The 24087-nt window shown below is 46.5% G+C and overlaps 1 protein-coding gene across 1 annotated transcript; it reads left to right on the plus strand.

Moving 5' to 3' along the window:
- Positions 1-5529: 5529 nt before the first annotated feature.
- Positions 5530-20330, plus strand: FUT11 (fucosyltransferase 11). Its single transcript, XM_081918863.1, has 3 exons — positions 5530-6377; positions 18112-18737; positions 19774-20330. Exons 1-3 carry the CDS (start codon positions 5592-5594, stop codon positions 19919-19921), a joined length of 1560 nt encoding a protein of 519 aa, XP_081774989.1. The 5' UTR covers positions 5530-5591; the 3' UTR covers positions 19922-20330.
- Positions 20331-24087: the final 3757 nt, after the last annotated feature.

Raw genomic sequence — 24087 nt, forward strand, 5'->3', positions numbered from 1 at the left:
GGTGGCACTAGGATTCCTTTGGGATCGATATAAACATGATGTCATGAAAGGAAGCATTTTAAAGCTTCCTTTGTGTAAATTGAGGTAAACATTCGCTGGTATATCAGATCCCCTTCATCGTCTACTTTCTGCTTAACTTATTGTAAAAGAGATGCATCTTTGGAAACAGGGACCTATGGAACCTTTTCGGGAAAAATAAAATTTTGCCTATACTGAAGATTCAAAGAGCCGTCTGAGCAAAAACATAAGTGCCAGTTTATAAACTAGATATTGCTATGTACTGCCTCTTTGTCTTGTGAAAAGGAAGTGTAGATTTCCAGATTTTTAGTATTTAAATGTTGCATTAGTTTGTGTTCCCTGCTTTACAAACAGAGTTCATGTTGGTTGTAGAGGGTTTTTTTTTGTAAATAAATAACTACCCCTATAGCTGTATACCCTAGATCCTGGGAATATAGGAACAAGTCCCTTTGAACTCAGTGAGACCTAATGCCTTCCTTTTATTTCATGTTTATTTTGATTGTTAAGTCAGGGAGCAGGACTCTGTTGTCTGTTCAGCGTTTTATATGTGCATTGCTTTGGAGTTCCTTTTAAGAATTCATTTGATGCCCATCAAAGAAAATTGACATCCATATGCCTCTGTACTACTTTCCTTACTAGAGGTGGCAAGTAGGGTGAGTGGAAGATGGAGTACAACAGACTGTAACCAGAAACCCTGCATGTTCAAACAGGGTTTCCTGTACTTGCTGTGGCAGGAAAAACCTCTTTGTGGGGGCATGAGACACTTTCTTTACCCTAGAAGGCAAATGCAAAGCTCTGCTTGCTAGATCAATGGCCTTGGTGTTTCTCCAACACTGTGACAGCTCCTCTCTTTGCAAAAGACACTTGTCCCACATCATAATGTAAGTAGATATATTCGAAAAGGGTATGTTGCCTTTGAGAACTGAAACATATTAAATTCAGTCACTTTAGTATGCTGCTTCTTTGGTGATCCCTCGTAGCTGAGTAAGATCGTCTTCCACGAACACGGTCTTAACAGTGAGCCCGTAAGTGACTGTGGAGGCCAATTCTGGATCCACACGTCCTTCCACAGTGGGGACATAGGTTTCCGGGCGGGAGTTGACCACAGTGAGCCTTTACCAAACGTGCCTTCCTCTTAGCACATTTCTCCCTTTCGTCCTGAGTTTGAGCACACCTGATGGCTACTTCCTACATTTTTGGTGGGGTGCAAGAGCTAAAGGGTTTGGAAAGAGGCTTTATATACTCCTGAGGGTTTGGGTTTTGTTTTACCTGATGAGATATAGGAGCAACCAGTTAGGGACAGGCACACATTCCATGAAACACTGGCAGGTGGAGCCTTTTCCATTGAGAAATGGTTTCTCTTTGCCGTAACTGGCCTAACACTGATATAGCACAACAGATCTGTTACGGGCGATAAGGATGCACTAAAATATTGTCAAATAGTGTCAATTCTACTAGTTTCTCAGAAGAATACTTAATCTATTTTGTAACTCATGCAGAAGCCTGTATATAGTATTGATAAACTAATAAAACCATTATACTGTTCTCTTTGCATTGTACTAGGCTATTGTTTGCCATAATCATACCAAGGCAAGGACCTGACTATAAAAAAGCTCAGAAATTTTGCTGAGTTTGCTGTGCTTCAAGAACCTGTATTTTGGCCTTATTTAATAGCCCGCCCATCTCAACAGGGAAGGAAAGTGTTTGTTTAGTGATAGCTAATAGCAGGCAACTTGTGTCATTCTCGTGCAGACAGCTCTGGTCTGGTGCCCTCCAAATCTACAACTACAGCAGAGACTACAACTCTCCTCAGCCCCAGCCAACATGGCCTGTGGTCAGGGACGGCAAGTTACAACCAAAAACATTTGGAGGGGGACATTTGTGGAAGGCTCTTGCAGAGGTTGGATGGCCATCGGTCATGGATGCTTTATAATGGGCGTGATGTTAATGTCATATTCCCTGGATGGTTCTCCTGTGGCAGTTTTTAAAGGATGACATCTTTTTTACTTCCTCATTTGCATCCCGCTTTGAACACACAATGGAATCCCAGAGAAATTTCCTGCTTTCTTCCAGTAAGGTGCACGGTGGGTACAAGCTACACTTCAGTGTCTTGTCACTTAAAACCAAAATGCAATACAACCAATTTGTATTAGTAGAGTGGCTAACGCAGAGGTGTGAAACTGAAAATTTTAGATTTTAAGTCGGACACAAAGTGCAATCTATGCGTGTTTATTTTGTGAGAAAACCGTGGCCAATAAACCATGTAACTATGCACAGAAATAGACTTAAAACACCTGCTTCTGTTTAAGTCCATGATGTGCAGTGTAGCGATTAGAGAACAGTGTGAAATTAATTATCTGGGCTTAGACGGCTTATATTCCATGCTGGGGGGGCGGGATAAGAATCAGAGTTTGCTTTTGCAACAGCATATGAATCTTTCTGGCTTTAGCAGTTAAATCAGTTCACTCCTTAATTCATGAAAACTCCTTGTATCATGTGCTATGAGTCAGAGCCTGGTAGGCAAAGACCCAGCAGGTGCATTTGAGTATTACATTAAAAAAGCTGGGAAAATAAACAGCCTTGCAAATTAAATCCACAAACCTGTTAGCTCAGGCGCCTTTCTGTACCTGCAGTCAAGAGTAGCAAATCAGCTTTTCTCGTTCCTCAGTCTCCCTTTGAGGCATGCACCTGCACTTTCAAATCTTAGGATGACTTGAATTTTAGCTCCCTGGCAACAGCTGGAGAATGTTCCTAAGCTGTTCTGTGCAGGCCCCCATCCATGCACAAACAGCAGCACAAATATACTAGCCCACATGTTCCCACACAGTGATGATAGGTCATAGATGGCATATTTATGGCCCAAAATGGGGAATGAGGGGTAGAGCTCGTAACTGACCTAGTTTCCTGGAGAGCATAAGAGCCCTGTTGGATCAGACCAGGCATAGGCAAACTCTGCCCTCCAGATGTTTTGGGACTACAACTCCCATCACCCCTAGCTAACAGGACCAGTGGTCAGGGATGATGGGAATTGTAGTTTCAAAACAGCTGGAGGGCCGAGTTTGCCTATGCCTGGATCAGAAAAATGGTCTGTATAGTTCAGCAGCCTCTTCCAACAATGACCAACCTATGGGGAATCCCCAAAAGCAGAAATGAGAGCAATAACTCCTGTCCCCTCTTCCCCACATGCTGAAACTCAAGGCATTCTTACTTACTGCAGGTGACAAGGTCAGTGACTATTTATCAACTGTTGCTGACATTAACAAGACACACTCCAACGCTTGTCAGTGGTGCAGAATGTATTCAGGGAAACTAAGACTGCAACCATTACCCTCACCTGAGATTGACCACGAACTGAAGGTATATGCAGACTACATAGAGGCGCTGTTTGTGTGTGTGTGACTTCACCCTAGTTTCCATGTGTTTAACGTAGGTGGATAACGGGGCACAGAGTTAAAACTTTAGGGAAATAATGGGGAAGGCAACTTGAAGAACACACATCGCCCGCTGCTCTGGCAGAAACAAGCCTGTCTGGGCCTGAATTTGAAATTCACCCTCATAGTGATTTTCTATTTCAAGAGAAGGCGTAACAGTAAAAATATTAGTAGACGCTTCCTTTAAACTTGAGTTTTTCAACATACAGGGAGTTGGTTTTTTAGATTTCCTAAAATCATGACTATTTATAGAATACCCTGGTTCCAGCATGTGTATGCACCTACTGAACATGAAGCTAAAATGCCAGGGGATAGCGTGGTTTCATTAAACCCAGAGCAGCTGTGCCTGCAAATTGGAGCGCTTTGTGTGATGCTGATTTGTCATCTTGAGGGTTTTTTTTGTTTTTTAATAAGGAGTTCTGCTCAGTAAATTAACTAAATTAATTAACACACAAACCATGACATTTCCCTCCTTGCAGCACTTGGCAAAGAGTTGGAAAGTAGCTAGAATTTTCATGTTTTCCTCTCCCATTTAAAATTGCACGTTTTTAACCTTATGTTGTTTAGTCGTGTCCGCCTCTTCGTGACCCCCTGGACCAGAGCACGCCAGGCACTCCCGTCTTCCACTGCCTCCCTCATGCTGGTAGCTTCGAGAACACTGTCCAACCATCTCGTCCTCTGTTGTCCCCTTCTCCTTGTGCCCTCCATCTTTCCTAACACCAGGGTCTTTTCCAGGGAGTCTTCTCATGAGGTGGCCAAAGTATTGGAGCCTCAGCTTCAGGATGTGTCCTTCCAGTGAGCACTCAGGACTGATTTCCTTCAGAATGGAGAGGTTTGATCTTCTTGCAGTCCATGGGACTCTCAAGAGTCTCCTCCAGCACCAGAATTCAAAAGCATCCATTCTTCGGCGATCAGCCTTCTTGATGGTCCAGCTCTCACTTCCATACAACACTACTGGGAAAACCAGAGCTTTCACTATAAATTATACTTTGTTGGCAAGGTGATGTCTCTGCTTTTTAAGATGCTGTCGAGGTTTGTCATTGCTTTGAAGAAGAATACGGTACAGTGGTACCTCGGGTTAAGTGCTTAATTCGTTCCAGAGGTCCGTACTTAACCTGAAACTGTTCTTAACCTGAAGCACCACTTTAGCTAATGGGGCCTCCTGCTGCTGCCGCCGCACCGCCAGAGCCCAATTTCTGTTCTCATCCCGAAGCAAAGTTCTTAACCTGAAGCACTATTTCTGGCTTAGTGGAGTGTGTAACCTGAAGCGTATGTAACCTGAAGCATATGTAACCCGAGGTACCACTGTACACATATTCTGGGGAAGCCTTATGTTTTTTGGGGGGGTGGAGGCCTTATTATTGGAGAGATCTTATTTTCGGGGGATGCCTTTATATCACAGCGAGAGGCAAAAGTAGAAGGAGGTCTTATTTTCGGGGGGGGGGGGGCTTACTTTTTCTTTTGCCTGGCCACCAAGGAGCGGCGGGCTCGGCTCCGGACGCGGGCGCTGCTCTTCTACGGGACGGACATCCGCGCCTACAGGGCGTCGCTGCCTCGCCCGCCGCGCCAGGGGAGTCTCTTCCATTTTCCTTTGACCTTGCAGAGAAAACATTTGGTCAGTTTGGGAATCAAAAATGGTTCCAGGCCGGTCTTCCTGTGCTGATCTATGTACCGGTATGTGCTTGGTTGGTACACTTATGAACATTGAACATATACCCTGTTCCCCCGAAAATAAGACAGTGGCTTATATTAACTTTTGCTCCTAAAGATGCGCTAGGTCTTATTTTCAGGGCATGTCTCATTTTCCCATGAATAAAAAGACAGTACAGATATTCTGGGGAGGCCCTATGTTGGGGGGGGGGAGGCCTTATTATTGGGGATGTCTAATTTTTTTGGGGGGGTGCCTTATATTACAGCGAGAGGCAAAAGTAGAAGGAGGTCTTATTTTCGGGGGGGGTCTTACTTTTGGGGAAACAGGGTTATCTAAGACCTCAAAATTCCTCTCACACCGGCGGCGGGTGTTTAGCCACGGAACCGGAGGCCGGACAGGAGGCCGCCCAGGGGCGGGCAGAGCAGAGCGCGGGGCCGAGGGGACCCGCCGGCGCCTCAGGCCTCCTCTCAGGGAAGAGCCCGGAGGAGGCCATGGCTTTCGCGAGGCGGCCCCTCATGGCGGCGGCGGCGGCGGCGGGCCTGTTCTTGCTGGCGCTCTTCGCCTCAGCGCGGGCCGAGAGAGGCGTCGCCGGCTGCGCCTCCTCAGGGCTGTGGGCGTCGGAGGCGCCCGAGGCCTGCCCGGCGGAGTTTTCCCCTCACGAAGCGGCGGCTGCGGCCTCCTCCTCCTCCCCTCAGCCGGCGGGTTTCGTGGTGGCGTCTGTGGCGGCGGCGGCGTCGCCGTCCTTCCGCGGCCCGGGCAACTCGGACCCGCGTCCCAACCGGGAGCTGCCCATCCTGCTGTGGTGGAGCGGCGGCCTGTTCCCGCACTTCCCGGGCTCGACGGCGCGGCTGGAGTGCGGCGGCGGCTCGTGCCTGGCCACCAAGGAGCGGCGGGCTCGGCTCCGGCGCCGGACGCGGGCGCTGCTCTTCTACGGGACGGACTTCCGCGCCTACGAGGCGCCGCTGCCTCGCCCGCCGCACCAGGCCTGGGCGCTGCTCCACGAGGAGTCGCCCATGAACAACTACCTGCTCTCGCACGCCGCCGGCGCCCGGCTCTTCAACTACACCGCCACCTTCCGCCGAGAGTCCGGCTACCCGCTCAGCCTCCAGTGGCTGCCCGACCTCGACTACCTGCGCCGCCCGCCCGCCCTCGGCCTGGCCCAGAAGGAGAGCGCCCGGCGCCGGGAAGGCCTGGCCGCCGTCCTCTACATCCAGTCCCACTGCGACGTCCCCTCCGACCGGGACAGGTACGTCAGGGAGCTGGCCAAGCACCTCCAGGTATTTATCCTCGCCTCGCCCGAGGAGGAGCGCCAGGCGGGTCTCTGGTTTTAGCATGGATTTCAATTAATTGTGATTTTAGGTAAACTGTGTTACTTTTATTGTTAGCCGCTCCGAGCCCGGCTTCGGCTGGAGAGGGCGGGATATAAATAAAATTTTATTATTATTATTTTATTCTCCTCCTCGCGGAAAACCTCACGACGACCCTGTGAGGTGGGCCAGGTAGAAAAGGGATCGCCTAGGAAGATCCGCAGGGGCTGAGCGGGGATTTGTGTGTGTGTATGTATATACAGTGGGACACAGGTGGCGCTGTGGGTTAAAGCCTCAGTGCCTAGGACTTGCCGATCGAAAGGTCGGCGGTTCGAATCCCTGCGGCGGGGTGCGCTCCCGCTGCTCGGTCCCAGCGCCTGCCAACCTAGCAGTTCGAAAGCACCTCCGGGTGCAAGTAGATAAATAGGGACCGCTTACCAGCGGGAAGGTAAACGGCGTTTCCGTGTGCAGCTCTGGCTCGCCAGAGCAGCGATGTCACACTGGCCATGTGACCCGGAAGTGTCTCCGGACAGCGCTGGCCCCTGGCCTCTTAAGTGAGATGGGCGCACAACCCCAGAGTCTGTCAAGACTGGCCCGTACGGGCAGGGGTACCTTTACCTTTATGTATATACAGTGGTGCCTCGCAAGACGAAATTAATTCGTTCCGCAAGTTTTTTCTTCTTGCGAGTTTTTCGTCTTGCGAAGCACGGTTTCCCATAGGAATGCATTGAAAATCAATCAATGCGTTCCTATGGAAACCGCCTTCAGACCAGGTCCGGGGACAGTCTGTCCCCCGACCTCTTCTGAAGGCTGGGGGGGGGGGGACAAGGGATTTTCTTCCCACCGCCAGCCTTCAGAAGGCTGTTCTGAAGGCTGGCGGTGGGAAGAAAAGCCCTTCTCCCCACCTACCGCCCCGCAAGCTCCGGGGACAGGAGGGCTTCGCTGCCGCCCGCCAGCATTTTAAGATCGCCCGGGACAGCGGAGAAGTATCCGCTATCCCGGGAAGGCAGGCGGGGGGGAGCAAAGATTTTCGCCCCCCGCCGGCCTTCAGAAGAGGTCCAGGACCTCTTCTGAAGGCCGGCGGTGGGCGAAAGTCTTTGCTCCCCCCCGCCTGCCTTCCCGGGATAGCGGAGAAGCGCAGCGCGTTTCTCCACTATCCCGACGGCTTTTGAAGGCAGGCGGTGGGTAGCAAAGCCTTTCGCCCCCCGCCGGCCTTCCTGGACCTCTTCTGAAGGCTGGAGAGGGGCGAAAGGCTTTGCTCCCCACCACCAGCATTTATTTTTTTTTTTTTTATAATAATGTTTTTATTTGCTTTTTTCCAAGGTCAGATACATCGTCAGTTATTCAACAAAGGCAGTTTTACAGAAAGAAAAGGAAAGAGGTTATAAGCAAAAAAGAGATCTTACTTTACAAAACAATTTTTCATGATCTACTGGACTTCCCCACATCTTCCATCCCCTGCATCTTTTTCAATAAAATAAAGTTACAGCAAATTAATACCTTGTTTCCTGTGTTTTGTACTTTCCTCAATTGTATATTAGGTTTAGGGGAAATATTGTTAGTTCACAATTCCAACAGTCCTCAATATAGAAACTTTACCCTAGACTTTAGTCATTTCATCATCAGAACTTAAATTCAGCAATATCAGAAATTTGAGATCTGAAGCTTGTTGTCTAAAAACTTAACAAATTCTCAACATTCACATAACTTATAATGTTTTTGTAAATAGTCCTTAAATTTTTTCCAGTCCTCTTCCACTGCCTCTTCTCCCAGGTCTCGGATTCTGCCAGTCATTTCGGCCAGTTCCATATAGTCCATCAGCTGCGTATGCCACTCTTCCAGCGTGGGTAGCTCCTGTACCTTCCAATATTTAGCCAATAGAATTCTTGCTGCTGTAGTTGCATATAAAAAGAAAGTTCTATCCTTCTTTGTCACTCTCTGGCCCACAATGCCCAGGAGAAAGGCCTCTGGTTTCTTAGTAAAGGTATACTTAAATACCTTTTTCAACTCATTATAAACCATTTCCCAGAATGCCTTCACCTTCGGGCATGTCCACCAGAGGTGAAAGAACGTTCCTTCAGCTTCCTTACACTTCCAACACCTTTTATCAGACAAATGGTAAATCTTTGCAAGTTTGACTGGGGTCATGTACCACCTATATATCATTTTCATAATGTTTTCTTTCAAGGCACTACATGCCGTGAATTTCATATCGGTGTTCCATAACCTTTCCCAGTCTTCAAACATGATGTTGTAACCAATGTCTTGAGCCCATTTAATCATAGCTGATTTAACTAACTCATCTTGTGTATTCCATTTAAGCAGCAAGTTATACATTCTTGAGAGCACTTTCGTCTTAGGTTCAAGTAGTTCTGTCTCTAATTTTGATTTTTCCACCTGGAAACCAATCTTTTTATCTTTTTTAAACATCTCTTGAATTTGGGCATAGAGAAACCAGTCTCGCACCTTGTCCTTTATTTTTTCTAAACTCTGCAGCTTCCAATTATCTCCAACTTTTTCTATTATCTCACAATATTTAGCCCAACCACTCTCCATGTTAAGTACTTTGGTGGTCTTCGCCTCCGTTGGTGACAACCACCTCGGTGTCTTATTTTCAAATAAGTCCTTGTATCTAGTCCAGACATTAAACAAAGCTTTCCTGACAATATGGCTCTTGAACAATTTATGTACCTTTACCTTGTCGTACCACAAATATGCATGCCATCCAAAAGCATTGTTAAACCCTTCCAGATCTAGGACATCAGTGTTTTCTAGTAGAAACCAATCCTTCAGCCAGCAGAAGGATGCTGCCTCATAGTATAACCTTAAGTCCGGCAGGGCAAACCCCCCTCTTTCTTTAGCATCTGTTAGTATTTTAAGTTTTATCCGGGGCCTTTTGCCCTGCCAGACAAATTTCGTAATGTCCTTCTGCCACTTTCCAAAACACTCCACTCTATCCACGATCTGCAGGGTTTGAAACAAGAATAACATCTTTGGCAATACATTCATCTTTACAGCTGCAATTCTTCCCGACAAGGTAAGTTTTAGTCTTGACCAAATTTCTAAGTCCTTTTTAATTTCAATCCAGCATTTTTCATAATTATCTTTGAATAAGTTCAAATTTTTCCCGGTCAAATTCACCCCCAGGTATTTCACTTTTTTAGCCACATTTAACTCCGTTTCTTTCTGAAACTCATCTATTTCTAAAGAAGTCAGATTTTTCGCCAAAACCTTTGTTTTTTGTTTGTTCAACTTGAATCCTGCCACCTGACCAAACTCATAAATTAATTCTAAAGCTCTTTTAGTACTAGCTTCTGGCTCCTGTAGTGTTAAAACCAAATCATCTGCAAAGGCCTTCAACTTATATTGTTTACCTCCGACCTGTATTCCTTGTACCTCCCGATCCTTCCTAATCAAGTTCAGCAGTACCTCCAGGACCGAAATAAATAGCAGGGGTGATAGGGGGCACCCCTGTCGTGTTCCTTTTTCAATTCTGAACTCTTCTGTCACCACGTTATTCACTATCAATTTAGCTTTTTGCTCTGAATAGATTGCTTCTATACCATTTTGAAACGCCCCTCCCACTCCCATCCCTTCCAAATTTCTCTTCATAAATTTCCAAGATATATTGTCAAAGGCCTTCTCTGCATCTATAAAAATTAATACAGCTCTTGTGTTCAAATTTGTCTGTAGTAGCTCCAGAACATCTATAATGTTCCTAGTGTTGTCAGACAGATGTCTACCAGGGAGAAAGCCTGCTTGGTCTTTATGAATTACTTCATTCAGAACTTTTTTAAATCTACTTGCCAGAATGTCAGCAAAAATTTTGTAATCCACATTCAGGAGTGAAATAGGACGATAATTCTTGAGTTGAGTCTTTTCAGATTCCAATTTTGGTATCAAAGTGATGAATGCTTCTTTCCACGATTCCGGAGCCCCCTTCCCCTCCATAATTTGGTTACACACCTCCACTAATGGTTGAATCAAATAATCTTTTAAAACCTTGTAATATTTGGAGGTGAGTCCATCTGGGCCTGGGGATTTCCCCAATTGCATGTTCTGAATGGCACTTTCTATTTCCTGCTGTGTTATTCTGTAATTCAGGGTTGTTTGTTTATCTTGGGATAATTTTTTCAATCCGTTACTTTTTAAAAATTGAATAATCTCCTCCTCCGCCTGTGGACCTTGAGTAAACAGTTTTTTGAAATATCTCTGGAAACACTTTCTAATTTCTTCTGGTTTCTGAATACTTTCTCCATCAACCTCCAAGTTGGTAATAGAATTCAATTTGTGTCTCTTTTTCAGCTGCCATGCTAATAATTTTCCACATTTGTTTGCTGATTCAAAAGATCTTTGTTTCATTTGTTTAATTTTCCATTCTACTTCTTGGTTTATCAATTTGGCATATTGTGCTTGATGGAACTTAATTTCTCTTAACACTTCTTTTGACTTTGGGTTAAGTCTAAGTCTTTTTTCACCCTCTCGTATCTTCTCTAAAATCTTGTCTCTTTTCCCATTCCAGAGTTTTTTCTTAATAGAATTTTGTTGAATCAGAAACCCCCTCATTACAGCTTTGCTTGCGTCCCAGATTGTTCTCTTGTCCACCGGGGTATTCATATTGATTTCAAAATAATCCTTCAACGTTTTTTGGGCCTTCTTCACAATCTCCTGATCTCTGAACAAAGTGTCATTCATTCTCCATCTGAAGGATCCAGCTGGCACAAGTCTCAGATCCATTTTCAATGCGTTATGGTCGGAGCAGGTTTTAGGGCAGATCTCTATTTTTTTTGTCTTAGGGGCCAGCCCTCTAGTTATCCAAATTTGGTCAATTCTTGTCCATGATAGGTGAGCCTCAGAAAAGAAAGTCCCTTCTTTACCTAGTGGGTTTTTGGTCCTCCAAATGTCGATCAAGTCCATATTGTCTGTCAGTTCAAAAAAAGATTTAGGTAGTCTGCCATCTTTAGTCAAATTTTGGTTTTGTGACTTATCCATATGTGTAGAGACGACTCCATTCATATCTCCCATCAAAATGATGTTAGTGTAGTCTATATGATCCAACATTATCTCATGCAGCTTTTTGTAAAATTCCGCTTTCCCCTCATTTGGTGCATATACTCCTACTATCAAAAATTTTTCTCCTTGTGTTTGGATTTCAATCGCCAAAATTCTTCCTTGTTCATCTTTAAATATCAACTTTGGTGCTAGGTTCTCTTTTGCATAAATCACTACTCCTCTTTTCTTAACTTTGTCTGAGGAAACAAATTCTTGGCCTAATTTTTTGTTAATTAAAACTCTCCTATGGAGCCTAGTCACATGTGTTTCTTGTAGGCATATGATGTCCAATTGTTCCTTTCTCAATATGTGAAAAATCTTTTTCCTTTTCTCAGGGGAATTTGCACCATGAATGTTCCAACTAAATAGCTGCAGAGACATCTTGAATCAAATTGTTAGCCAGTAGGAGTGTCTTTCTTGCTGTCAAGATCTGGAGGTATTGCACCAGGCGGAGGTGGTGGCCAGGCACCTGCTACTCCTTTCCGAAGGTCCTCCCCGTAGTCGTTCAAAAATTTTTCTTGGTCTTCTGCTGATCTAATTCTCACTTTTTTCCCTTTAATGCTGAAGGATAGTCCTTGAGGGAATTCCCACCTATAAGGGATTGTGTTGTTTCTCAGTAGGCTTGCGAGGTCTTTATATGCAATTCTTAAATCCAACAGCTGTTTCGGAATGTCTCTGAAGATTTCTGCAGTTCTTCCCTGAATCACCAATGTATTTTTAAAATGAAGGCCGAGTATGTTATCTTTTTCTTGCTTAGATCTCAAAATGACCAAGCAATCTCTTGGTTTGTCCTTCTTTGCTACTCTTCCCAGCCTGAAGGCGGTGACAATTTTAAAGTCCTTGTCTTCTGCGATACCCCAGAACTTTGATATTTCTGCCGTCAGGTAGCTGATCAAATCTTCTTTCTCAAGTTCTGGTATATTCCTAATCCTAAGGTTGCTTTCCCGGTTTTTCAATTCTGCCATGGACAGGTAGGCTTGCTGTTCATTAAGCTGTCTGCTCAGTGGTCTTACTTCTCCTCTTACTTCCTCTATCCTCTTTTTATTTTGGTCTGCCTTTAAATTTGCTTCTTCGGCTAATTTACGATTTTCTGCTGTTGTTGCCTGCAAATTTCCAATGGCCTCTAAATTTTTAGAAACTTGGTCAGTCAATTTGTTGATTGTGGCTGTCACCTGATCAAACTTAGAGGCCTGCTCATCTGCCTTTTTATTTAACGCTGCCAGCTGTTCCAAAATTTCCTTAGATACAGGATCTAGTCCTCCTGCAGCCATGTCCCGAAAAGCTGGCTGTTTAATTTCTCCTTCTTGCAGACCTGTAACTATTGGAACTGATGATCTGCGAGGCTGCACCGGCAAGGTTGTTTGTATTAGCTCAGATTGTTTTGCTTTTTTGGCAGCTCTTGTTTTTGCGGCTCCACTCATTCCACAGCTGTCCATGTAGCAAGGTCAAATTGTAAATCCCATGGGAAAGACAAACCGAAAGGTAAACATCCAGGCAGAAGCTTTACAAAAAACCCTGCAGTTCCCAGAGACTATATATTCCACAATCCAGTAGGGGGAGCTCCCCAAAAGTTAAGAGAAAAAAAAGGGTGAAAAGTTTCCACCATTAAATTCCCCTCTTTAAAAGTTCCAAAAAGTTCCAAAAGTTAGAGAAAAACCGAAAACCAAGGGGTAGAACCTTCAAAAGTTCATTTAAACTAGCAGAGAGTACGTGTTCTTTACAGTGGTGCATGCACAGTTCCTTATTTGTAACCACAAAAGTAGCCCCAAAGTAACTTTAAAGTCTTGTATACAGTTACCGCAGTCTGATGATTTTTGTATCCAGACAGCCCGAGAGCTGTTTTGAAACTTTGTAATCCACACAAGAGAGAAAGGAAGAGGTTGCTGCCTATATCCTCTTGTAAAAAAAGAAATTCTCAACTTTTCTTAACTTTCCATGCACTTTAATTCGAATTTGCAAGGTGTACTCCAACTTCTTAAAAGTCCCTCTCAGCGCTTCAGATTTATAGCTCTTTGCTTGGTGTTTAAACAGAGCCGGAAGACGGACTTCCTTTTTAACGTCTCCCGCTTTCAGCCAAATTTCAGAAATTTAGAGTCCCAAATCTCAAAAACCTTACTCACGAGTAAGTTGATTCCAATCGAATGTTCAAGGAAGAAAGGTCAGCGCTCATCAGCAGCAGCCGCGCGGCTTCACTCCCGCGGAAAGAGCGATGAACTCACAGCACCGCTACCCCCTCCACGTTCCGGAGCCCCTTACGGGGTCCCTTCTTCGTTTCCGAGGTCGCTCTTGGTGCCCGCCGAGTCCCACGACCACAGGCTCACTCTACCTGTGGTTTTTCTTAACGGGTCTCCGCTTTGCCGTAGCGGACGACCCTTTTCCGCGGAGCCCCTCTTCACAGCGCGAAGAGGACCGCCATTGCTGTTTCGCGCCGCCTCCGGAAGTCCCCACCACCAGCATTTAAAAGAGGTCCCCGGAGATTTCCCTATGGGCTTTCTTCTTGCGAAGCAAGCCCATAGGGAAATTCGTCTTGCGGAACGACTCAAAAACGGAAAACTCTTTCGTCTTGCGAGTTTTTCGTTTTGCGGGGCACCACTGTGTGTGTGTGTGTGTGTGTGTGTGTGTGTGTGTGTATATATATATATATATATATATGTGTGTGTGTGTGTGTGTGTGTGTGTGTGTACAGTCATACCTTAGGTTACAAACGCTTCAGGTTGCATGATTTTGGGTTGCGCACCGTGTCGAACCCGGAAGTACCGGAACTGGTTACTTCCGGGTTTCAGAGCTTGCACATGCGCAGAAGCACCAAATCACAATCTGCACGTGCGCACACACAGTGTAGCGGGTTGCAAACACTTCAGGTTGCGAATAGTAGGTTTGGAAGGTGCCCCCGTGGGCCATGTATTCCAGGGGTGTCAACTTCAATAAAATATTGGGCGCGCATCATAATAACCCACCCTCTTTTGCACACCTTCCAGAAACTTTGAGCTGCTTGGAGGAAAAGGTGGGTATGAATGTAATAAACGAACAAATTGTACAATAATAATCGTCCAGCATCCTCTTCTCACAGTGGCCTTAATGCTCCTAAGAACCTAGGAATCTAGGTAGACTGCCTCTGGGCCGGGAGGTTCCACAAGAACCCAAATAGAGCCAGGCCACTGGCCTTCCTTACAACACAATACTGAGAGGTATGGGGCTCCTCCAAATCCACTTTGTGGCCCGAGGCTGAGGAAGTAAACATTCCAGATTGTGGCTTAAGGTACGAAGAGACCTGCTGGATCAGGCCAGTGGCCCACTCAGTCCGGCATTGTGTTCTCAGAGTGGACAAGCACATTGTCCCCATGAGAAACCCGCAAGCAGGACCTGAGGACCAGAGCCTTCTCACTTCCTGGGGTTTCCAGCAACTGGGATTCAGAGAATTTGTCCAGTCTTCTTTTAAAGCCATAATAATAATAATTTATTATTTATACCCCGCCCATCTGACTGGGTTTCCCCAGCCACTCTGGGCAGCTTCCAACAGAACACTAAAATACAATAACCTATTAACATTAAAAGCTTCCCTGAACAGGGCTGCCTTTAGATGCCTTCTAAAAGTCTGGTAGTTGTTTTTCTCTTTGACATCTAGTTCTCTATCCTTTCTATCCCTACCCCTCCTGCTTTTCCTCTCAGCGATCCATGTCTGTTTGTGACATCACAGAAACTTTGACTTCACCGTAGCCATTACACTTTGACATCATCGTAGCCATTGGCAACTACAGAAACAGCTGCACAACCCCCCATGGGAGGGAGCAAGAAAGAACACACTTTAATCATGTATGCATTTAGAAACTTAGCATTGCATTTGTTTTATATGAAACCAGTCAGACACAGTTTTGCTTTTTTAAAAAAGGCATTTATTTAGGAATATAAACTGCCTTGCTTGAGTCCTGCTGTTCTCTTCATTACTTTCATGATTGGTCTCGGGGGAAACCTCACTGGCTTCCTGGAAGGCAAACAACACATTGAGTGGGACGGCCTCCGTCCAGCAGCCTCAGCCAGACCCTCCACTGGCTGCTGCCTGGTAACTTCACCCCGGACGTCCTGGTCAACTTCCACTGGTTTCTGCCCATGAATATCCACTGGTTCCATTCACCCTGCGCCCAGAGGATGGCATCTGCCACCCCCTGAGCACGTATTTCCCAGCCACAACACTACTTACCTGGACCATGTCCGAACGCTCCCATTCACACACGCAGACACACACCATTCACAACCTCCCATTCACACACACAGACACACGCCATCTGCCATCCCATGAAGAATGTCTGTGGATGCGTTCACACACCCACACCCAGCTTCAAGTCATGAATATCCACACAGCTTCTGCCAACTGACTTCCAAAGGTGACCTTCAGCCAGCTGACATCTGCAGCACCTTAGGCCACCCGCTGGCTTCTGACTGCAAACTCCACCAGCCACCAACACCTGTCAGCTTCTGCCAGGTGTGTTACCAGACACTAGCTAGCTTCTGACTGTGGAAATTAGCTTCCTTCAAGCTGCGATCCCACCCAGCAAGCGAACTTGCCTTCTCCCTGTTCCTCAGCATCCCATTGCAGGATGAGTGCCTCTTTCCTCCTGCCATTTTGCCTCCCTGACGAAGGAGACCCTCCAGAGCTGAGTGCCACAGCTGCTGCCCACTGAGGTCTGGGCTGGGAAGAGGGAGAAGCCCACCTTTATAGCCAGGCAACTGACAGATGCCTTTGTGACATCATAGACAGTGACATCATAGACAGCCCCCAGCCAATGGGAGCAGCTGTGGACGTGTCACCATAACCTGTTTGAGCATCACAACTGTGGCTGCACCTCAGCACCAATGGACCATTTGTTCACTTACTAATAAAAAGTCATATAGCTCACTTCTTATCCATACCAGGGAAGGGCACACCTTAAAACTGAGGGGGAGGGAACATTTTTTATCCTAAGGATCGTATCCTCTTACGGTCAGGCAGTGCAGGCCAGAGGTGGGTGGAGCTAGAAGCAAAAATGAGCAGAGCAATGAATGCAGCTCTCATCTTTGTACAGGAGGCTCCATTCCAGAACATAAGAAGAGTGTGTTGGATCAGGCCAGTGGTCCAGCATCCTGATCTCACAGTGGCCAACTGGATGCTTGAGGGTCCCTCTCCCCTCTGGTGGTTTCCAGCAACTGGTATTCAGAAGCATTTCCTCCTCCAAGTTGCCCTCGAGTTGCCCTCTCCTCCATAAATTTGTTTGGTCCTCTTAAAACCACTGCCTCCTGTGGGAGTGAGTTCCACAGATTAACTGCTTGAAGTCTGTCTGTCCTGAATCATCCCAACACTCAGCTTCGTCGGCTGTACACAAGTTCTAGCGTTATGAGAGAGGGAAGAAAAACACTTTCTATGCCATGCATAATTTTGTAAAATTATGTCACCTCTTACACCTCTTTCTTTGAAAGTAATGTTGGCTGACCCTAACTCATCCTGGCTGCAGCCCTGCAAAATTGCAAAAAAAAAAAGGGTTTGGCGTGTTCATTGTCTTCTAGAGCAATCTGACTCATGGGCCTCAAGTGACTTGCTCAGTAAAGTCTTAAGTGAAAGTGTAGATTTTGTGTGTGTTGTTTTCTTGTACTCTTTATCCATTAACAAACAAAACTGTTGGGCTTCAACTGTAGGCTAAATATCTGGGTCAGAGGGTGGTAGCCAGCCCTGTGCCAATGTGCCGTTCCTCTGGTTTAGCAGCAGCACAAAACATTTCGCCCTTCCCCAGAGTCTGTGCCAGGGGGTCCCCTAACCCCACCCCCCCATAGCTGATTTTGTGGGTGCAAGTGCGGAGGAGTTGAAGGCAAGGGGAAAGTTCTCTTCTGCAAGCACAGCAAGTCTTGATACTGCCCAGAATACATGCCTCCTGAGGATTTATATGACTCTTAGCCAGATGGGTGGAGTATAGATAACGATGTTGTTCACCTAACTGGCATGTAACAGACCAAATAGGAGAAAATCAGTTTGAGGAGAGAGAGAAATGGAAACAGAATGGAGAGCCCTGTTTTTTACATCAAAGTATCGGGACAGGAACCCCCCTCTGTGCACACAGCTTATATTTAAAGCACGTGGCTTCCTCGCAGAAATCCTGGGTGCTGTACAGTGGACGCTCGGGTTGCGAATGTGATCCATGCGGGATCACATTCTGCACATGCGCGGGTTGCGATTCGGCGCTTCTGTGCATGTGCAAAGCGTGATTCGGCGCATGCATGACCGCTGAATCCCGGAAGTAACCCGTCCCAGTACTTCTGGGTTTCGGCGGCCCGCAACCCAAAAAAACGCATACCTGTAACCCGAGGTATGACTGTAGTTTTCCCCTCAGACTCTCCTTCCATGCAGGCTTTTAAGCAGAGGTTGGACAGCAGTCCGTCAGGGATTCCTTAGTTGTGATTCTTGCTTTGCCAGGGGCTTGGACTAGATGGATCCCTTTCAGCTGTGTGATCTACAATTCTTGGAACCCTTAACAAACTACAGTGCACAGGTTCTCTCTTTCTTTTTTGGCAATGGGGGTGCATTTTTGATGTGTGTTTAGCACTTGGAAACACATTTGGATTGGAGTGAGGGGGTGGGGCCAAAACCCAGCCGTTTCTTTTTCAGGATAATTTCTTTCTGTTGTAGGTGGACTCTTACGGGGCATGCCTGAACAACCGAGAGCTTCCCAGCGCGAGGCTGAAGGACACTTCTACAGCCACTTCAGAGGACTCTGAATTCATGGCTCTTATATCCAAGTACAAGTTCCACCTGGCGATGGAGAATGCCATCTGCCGTGACTACATGACAGAGAAGCTTTGGCGGCCAATGCACGTCGGAGCCGTTCCTATATATCGAGGCTCCCCATCGGTACGTGACTGGATGCCAGACAATCATTCCATCATCCTCATCGATGACTTTGAGAGCCCCAAAGAGCTAGCAGAATACATTAATTTTCTGGACAGGAATCCGGAGAAATATTTGGAATACCTGAAGTACAAGAGTCCCGGCGGCATTACGAACCGGTTCTTGGTGGAGAGCATGGAGAGGCGGGAATGGGGAGTGAATGATATGACCCGGCCTAATTATTTGAACGGGTTCGAGTGCTATGTCTGCGACAAGGTAAATGCCAGAATGAAGGCGGAGGAGGAGCATAGGAAGTCTCGTGGGAAAGTGCCGGCCCCTGAGCCTGAAATCGCCCAGTTCTCACACATGGGGTGCCCGCCACCAGCACCCGGGTATGGAAATATCGAAGACATTCCTGATGGAGACAGGTACTAGCAGTAGTCGTGGAATATGCAGCTGTCCTTAAGAAAGCTGAGGATTGTGTAGTGCTTGCTCTGCTGGTGTTTTGCACCAGGAGGATGTTGATGGTTTAATTACATTTCTGGGCTGGTTCACTCCAGCAGAGATCCTTCTGTGGACCGGATCATGCGCGTGCATGAGCGGTGCGCCCACGATTTCCTGCGTCTGCATCTGCTGTGCAGACACGATTTCTGGCGCCATGGAAGTGAGTCCCTGCTCTGTGCTGCGCCGGTTTAGCGCATCACACGGGGACTCTCCAAGTGGACGGCTCAGTTTGGGGGAAGCTCGAGGGCTGGTTAAACAACCCCCCATGGGCCGCTTGTGGCCCATGGGCCTTAGGTTGCCGACCCCTGAATAAGAACATTATAGAGCATAAAAGAACATCACAAATATATCATAAACAGTACAGAATAATTAACAAATCATCAGTGAAACAACTGCAACCTATCAAACATGGGGAACAAAGCGACAGCTAAAAAATAAGCTAAATATCGCAATTAAAGCAAAAGTCATAACCTATAAAGCATTTATAACCTATAAAGCAAAATAAACCACCTTAAAATATCAGCCAAAAACTAAGCACACACACATTCTCCACACCCACATGACTCATAATCTTCCACTCTGTTCAGCTCATTAAAATATGCATCCACATAATGCAACAACTCCCTTCTGAAGGTTCCTTGGGCTGGCGGTGGGGCAGTACAGGTGAAACCAGCCACCCCCTGATGGCAAACAAACTTTTTCTCCCCTCACAATTCTCCCTCTGAAACAACTCCCTTATGAAGGGAGGGTGGGGCAAGGCAGGTGGGAAAAGCCGTTACCTGCAGGCCAACACAGAAAGTTGTGCAAGAGAGTATGTTAGAATCCAGAAGTGACTCGGAAATGTCCTAAATATGTCACTAAAACCTCACTAAAAGGGCATTTTCAGGCTTTTCCAGTGGGTTTCAGATTATACACAATTTCTCCGAGACTCTGCACTCATTTTCTTCGTTTGCTTTTTAGCTGGAAGGAGATGTGGCTGCAGGATTACTGGCAGAGCCTTGATCAAGCTGAAGCCCTCACAGCCATGATTCACCACAACGAGTCGCATCAGGGGAGATTCTGGGACTACATGCATCAAGTCTTCATGAAGAGAACCCGGCAAAACTAACCAGACTTGTTATTCAAACTTCTTCAGTGTTACAAGAGGCAAGCAGGGCATCCACAGATTTACCAGCACCGAAATTGCGGTTCCAGGACAACTTGGAAATCATCTTTTATATATGGTATTCTCACTTTGGAGATTACTTTTTTTTAAAAAAATTATTGCTTCCAAGAAAAGGCCAATTTCGAACCAGCTTTTGGTATTGGTTCATTTGCCACTGCTCCAAGACGAGGAAGCCTCCCTGATCTGTGGGGCAAAGAAAAGTATTCAGCATTTCTGCTGCTTCAGCGACTCTCAGAAAGTACTTTTTGGTGTGTATGTGCCAAATTCCTCAACAGGGACTGTTGGGCTTACTGTAAAAGTCCTGAATGGTTGTACTTCAGGGATTGCCTCCATTCATAAGTATTCTTCAACATACATTGGTTTCTTTATTATTTTTGATATATTTCATTTAATATGAAAGAGAACAGAACAAGAGTTTACACAAGCTCTGCAGTATTCAAATAACCAATTCTATATGGGCTGAAATATGTTATGAACTGTGCACCTTATTGTGGTACATTTCCTCAATTTGTAGAGACTACACAGTTGCTCACTGTTCCCCCAGTGATGCGATGGGTGCGAGTCAGCAGTACCGTATTTTTCGCACCATAGGACGCACTTTTCCCCCTCCAAAAATGAAGGGGAAATGTGTGTGCGTCCTATGGTGCGAATGCAGGCTTTCGCTGAAGCCTGGAGAATGCAGGCTTTCGCTGAAGCCTGGTGCGCACCGACCCCTCTCGCTCTCCAGGCTTCAGGAGAGTCCCACCGCCAGCCCCACAAGCTCGGGGGACAGCGGGGAGGCGGAACGCCGCTCCTCCCCGTCGCCAGCCCCGCAAATGCGGGGGACAGCGGGAGAGGCACAGCGTGCCCTTCCCGCTGTCCCCCGACTTGGCTAGAAGGCTGGCGGGGGGGGAGAAGCCGGCTCCTCCCCGTCGCCAGCCCCGCAAACTTGGGGGACAGCAGGAGAGGCGCAGCGCACCCTTGCCGCTGTCCCCCGACTTGGCTAGAAGGCTGGCGGGGGGAGAAGCCTGCTCTTCCCCGTCGCCAGCCCCGCAAACTCGGGGGACAGCGATGGGCTCCCGCTGCTTGCGGAGAGTTGCCTGCATGCCGAAGCCTGGGCGCGCTGAGCTCAGCGCGTCCAGGCTTCGCGGACCTCTCCGCAAGCAGCGGGAGCGCTCCCACAGCTTGCGGAGACTTGCCTGTTTGGGGGCTGGGGTCAGGGGAAGCTTGAGCTGGGGGGGGGAAATAATTTTCCCCCTTTATTTCCCCCCCAAAAAACTGGGTGCACTCTATGGTCCGGTGCGCCCTATGGTGCGAAAAATACGGTAAATCACACTGAGCAAGTAGGAGTTAACTCTTTATTAGCAAAAGCAGGATCTGGGAGTGTCAGGCCTAGTGAGCAGAGCAACCCATCTTCGGTAGATCTTGCTCTATGGATCAGTTGCTGAAACTGAAAGTCCCCACCTCCTCACAGCTGCCTCAGGGTTAGAAACTCAGATATGAAAGCTAGGAGCTAAATGGCACCCTAAACCTAGGTTATGAGTGCAACAACGGGATATCTAGGTGTGCTATTTTTATAAGACTACAAAGCTGAAAATGAATGAATTGCAGCTAAAATCTTAGGTTTGTTTTTCCCATGGTCTAGTCCTCATCTGAAGATGGCAAAAAACAGAGTGACGCTTCCCCTACCCGCTCCCTTCATAGTCGTTTGAGGGTCCGTCAAAATGCTGCCTTTCTGTAAGGCCAGCTGAGAGGCAGAACCTATCAGCTTGCCTGATACTGCAATCATTTCTTGGAAGTCGAGCGGGCAGGAATTTCTCCTCCCATCCCAGCGCCAGCAGTGGCGGTTTTAATCTGAAATCTTGGGTGCAGTACTGCGCCCAGAGCTCAGAAATTGCTTGCACTAATGAAATTCCCAGTTGCAAAATGTGCCTAGAACAATGGGAGTTTTGAACGCTGAGCTGCCCAAGTTCCCCTCCTTTTCGGTGTTTTCCCCAAGCAATCAGGCTGTGCCTGCATGAAGCCAATTTCTTTCTCCTTTTCATGCCTCCTGGTTCTGGGAGACTGGCAGGAAAGCAGCTTTTTGCAGGAGGGGGAGACACCTGTGCCTCTTCCCCGGCCAGACTCCTCTCTCCTTCTTGGCCTCTGTCCTCTTCTGCCACTGATGGTGGACTTCTCTCTGCCACAGACTCTTCCTGCTCACCAAGCCCTGTCATCTCTTCCCTTTCTGACTCCTCCTCCTTCCATTCCTTTCCTTTCCTTCCCCTTCCTTTAACTACTCATTGTCACCCCACCACCAATCCCTGGGCTCTGAGCCTTCTTTCCTTGGGGTTCCCAGCCAGTTCCATCATTCCTCTTTGTCCATGACATGATGGTTTTATTAGGCTGATAATGACAGGTAAGGAAAGGAATTGGAGTTAGGAACAATGGACAATTTTGCTGATTTCCGTGAGTTTTTTAAAAAAATAACTAAAGTTTCTTGACAAACGCATACAGAATACAATAGAAATGATGAATGTGGCTAATAGCAAGAAATGTGAAAGGAGGAAAAAAACCACAGGTGCAGAGGAGGGGTAAAAAACCAAGAAACTACTGAGAATACAGTGCCGCATTCAATTGTTCCATAAGAGAAATAAAAATTGGGTCAGTGTACTTGTCTGTTGAGCAGGGGGGATTAGTGGGCTGTTCAGTTGAGTTTGCATAGGAAACTTCAACCATATTGAGTAAGAAAGACCCATTCTCGATGAACCATTAGTGACTCTCTGTTAATATGCCCTGTGGAACGGCCTCCCACCAGGTGTCAAAGAGAACAACAACTACCAGACTTTTAGAAGACATCTGAAGGCAGCCCTGTTTAGGGAAACTTTTAATGTTTAATAGGTTATTGTATTTTAGTGTTTTGTTGGAAGCCGCCCAGAGTGGCTGGGGAAGCCCAGCCAGATGGGTGGGGTATAAATATTAAATTATTATTATCACAAAGTCCCATACTTTCACTAACTACACCTCCTAGGAAGGAGGTGGTGTCGACTTCCAGTGGGCAGCCCCTGTCAATCTGGCTGCGGCAAGAATGCTTCGTCCATCAGTTTAATAAAAGTATCACCCCCCAAAAAACATTTTTCTGTTCACAGAGGTACATTTCTGTTTACAGAATTAAAAAGGCTACGCAGTGGATTGTTGGAAGTACATTCAAGTCCAGTTTTTGTACTTGTATGGGTCAAGATGTGTTGCAAACACTAGTTTTAACCAAGTCTGTTCTTCCTTTACCCTTAAAACTCACGCTGTGTGCAAACGTAGCTCTTCAATAAGAGGCATACAAACGTTATATTTATTCTTTATCCAGATACTTGGAATCCAGCACAATTTTCTGTCTCCAGGTAGTAGAGAACAGATGCTATGTGTCGTAGGTATGACTAGTCATCTGCTGGACAGAAGTCATGGGGGTGCATGTGGCACAAGAGCCCCTGGCCTTCAGCGAACATTCCCTGGAGACCAAGGTGGCTGGCTGACCTGTCCTGTGGAATGCCATCCCATCAGACGTCAAAGAGATGAGTAACTACATCACCTTTAGAGGTCATCTGAAGGCAGCCCTGAATTGGGAATCTTTTTAATGTGTAATTTTTTATGATGTTTTTATATATGTTGGAAGCCACCCAGAGTGGCCACAGCAACCAAGTCTGATGGTGTGTGTTACAAATAATAAATTGTTATTGTTCTGAAAGGATACCCTGAATAATCCGAAGGGAAATGATGGTGATTGTTCAATACCATAGGGTGGGTTTCCACTGCCCCCCCCAAAGGAATAAACAAAAGCATTTCTTTCTCTGAACATAAAACCATGCTCAGTTTTTGTTACCACAATCTAATGCAAATCGGGGCTCCAAAAATGAAAGATGAGTAACTGCGGTACTTGCCATGCTTATGGTCCATAGCCTTGCATGTTGAGGATCTGAATAGCCACCTCTCTTCTCTGCATCGAGGTATCCTCACCTTAGCTAGGCCACCCATTTGGGCTTAACCCTGGAATCCCCCCTCCCAAAGTATCCTGTGCAGCAGGTCGCTCTGCTGTTTCCTAACCACGAATTGTGCACCACAACATTCCTGTACTCCATGTGTTTTAGCACTTGAGAGCA

The sequence above is a fragment of the Podarcis melisellensis genome, assembly GCF_964234715.1.
Source record: "Podarcis melisellensis genome assembly, chromosome: 7".
Lineage (NCBI taxonomy): Eukaryota > Metazoa > Chordata > Lepidosauria > Squamata > Lacertidae > Podarcis > Podarcis melisellensis.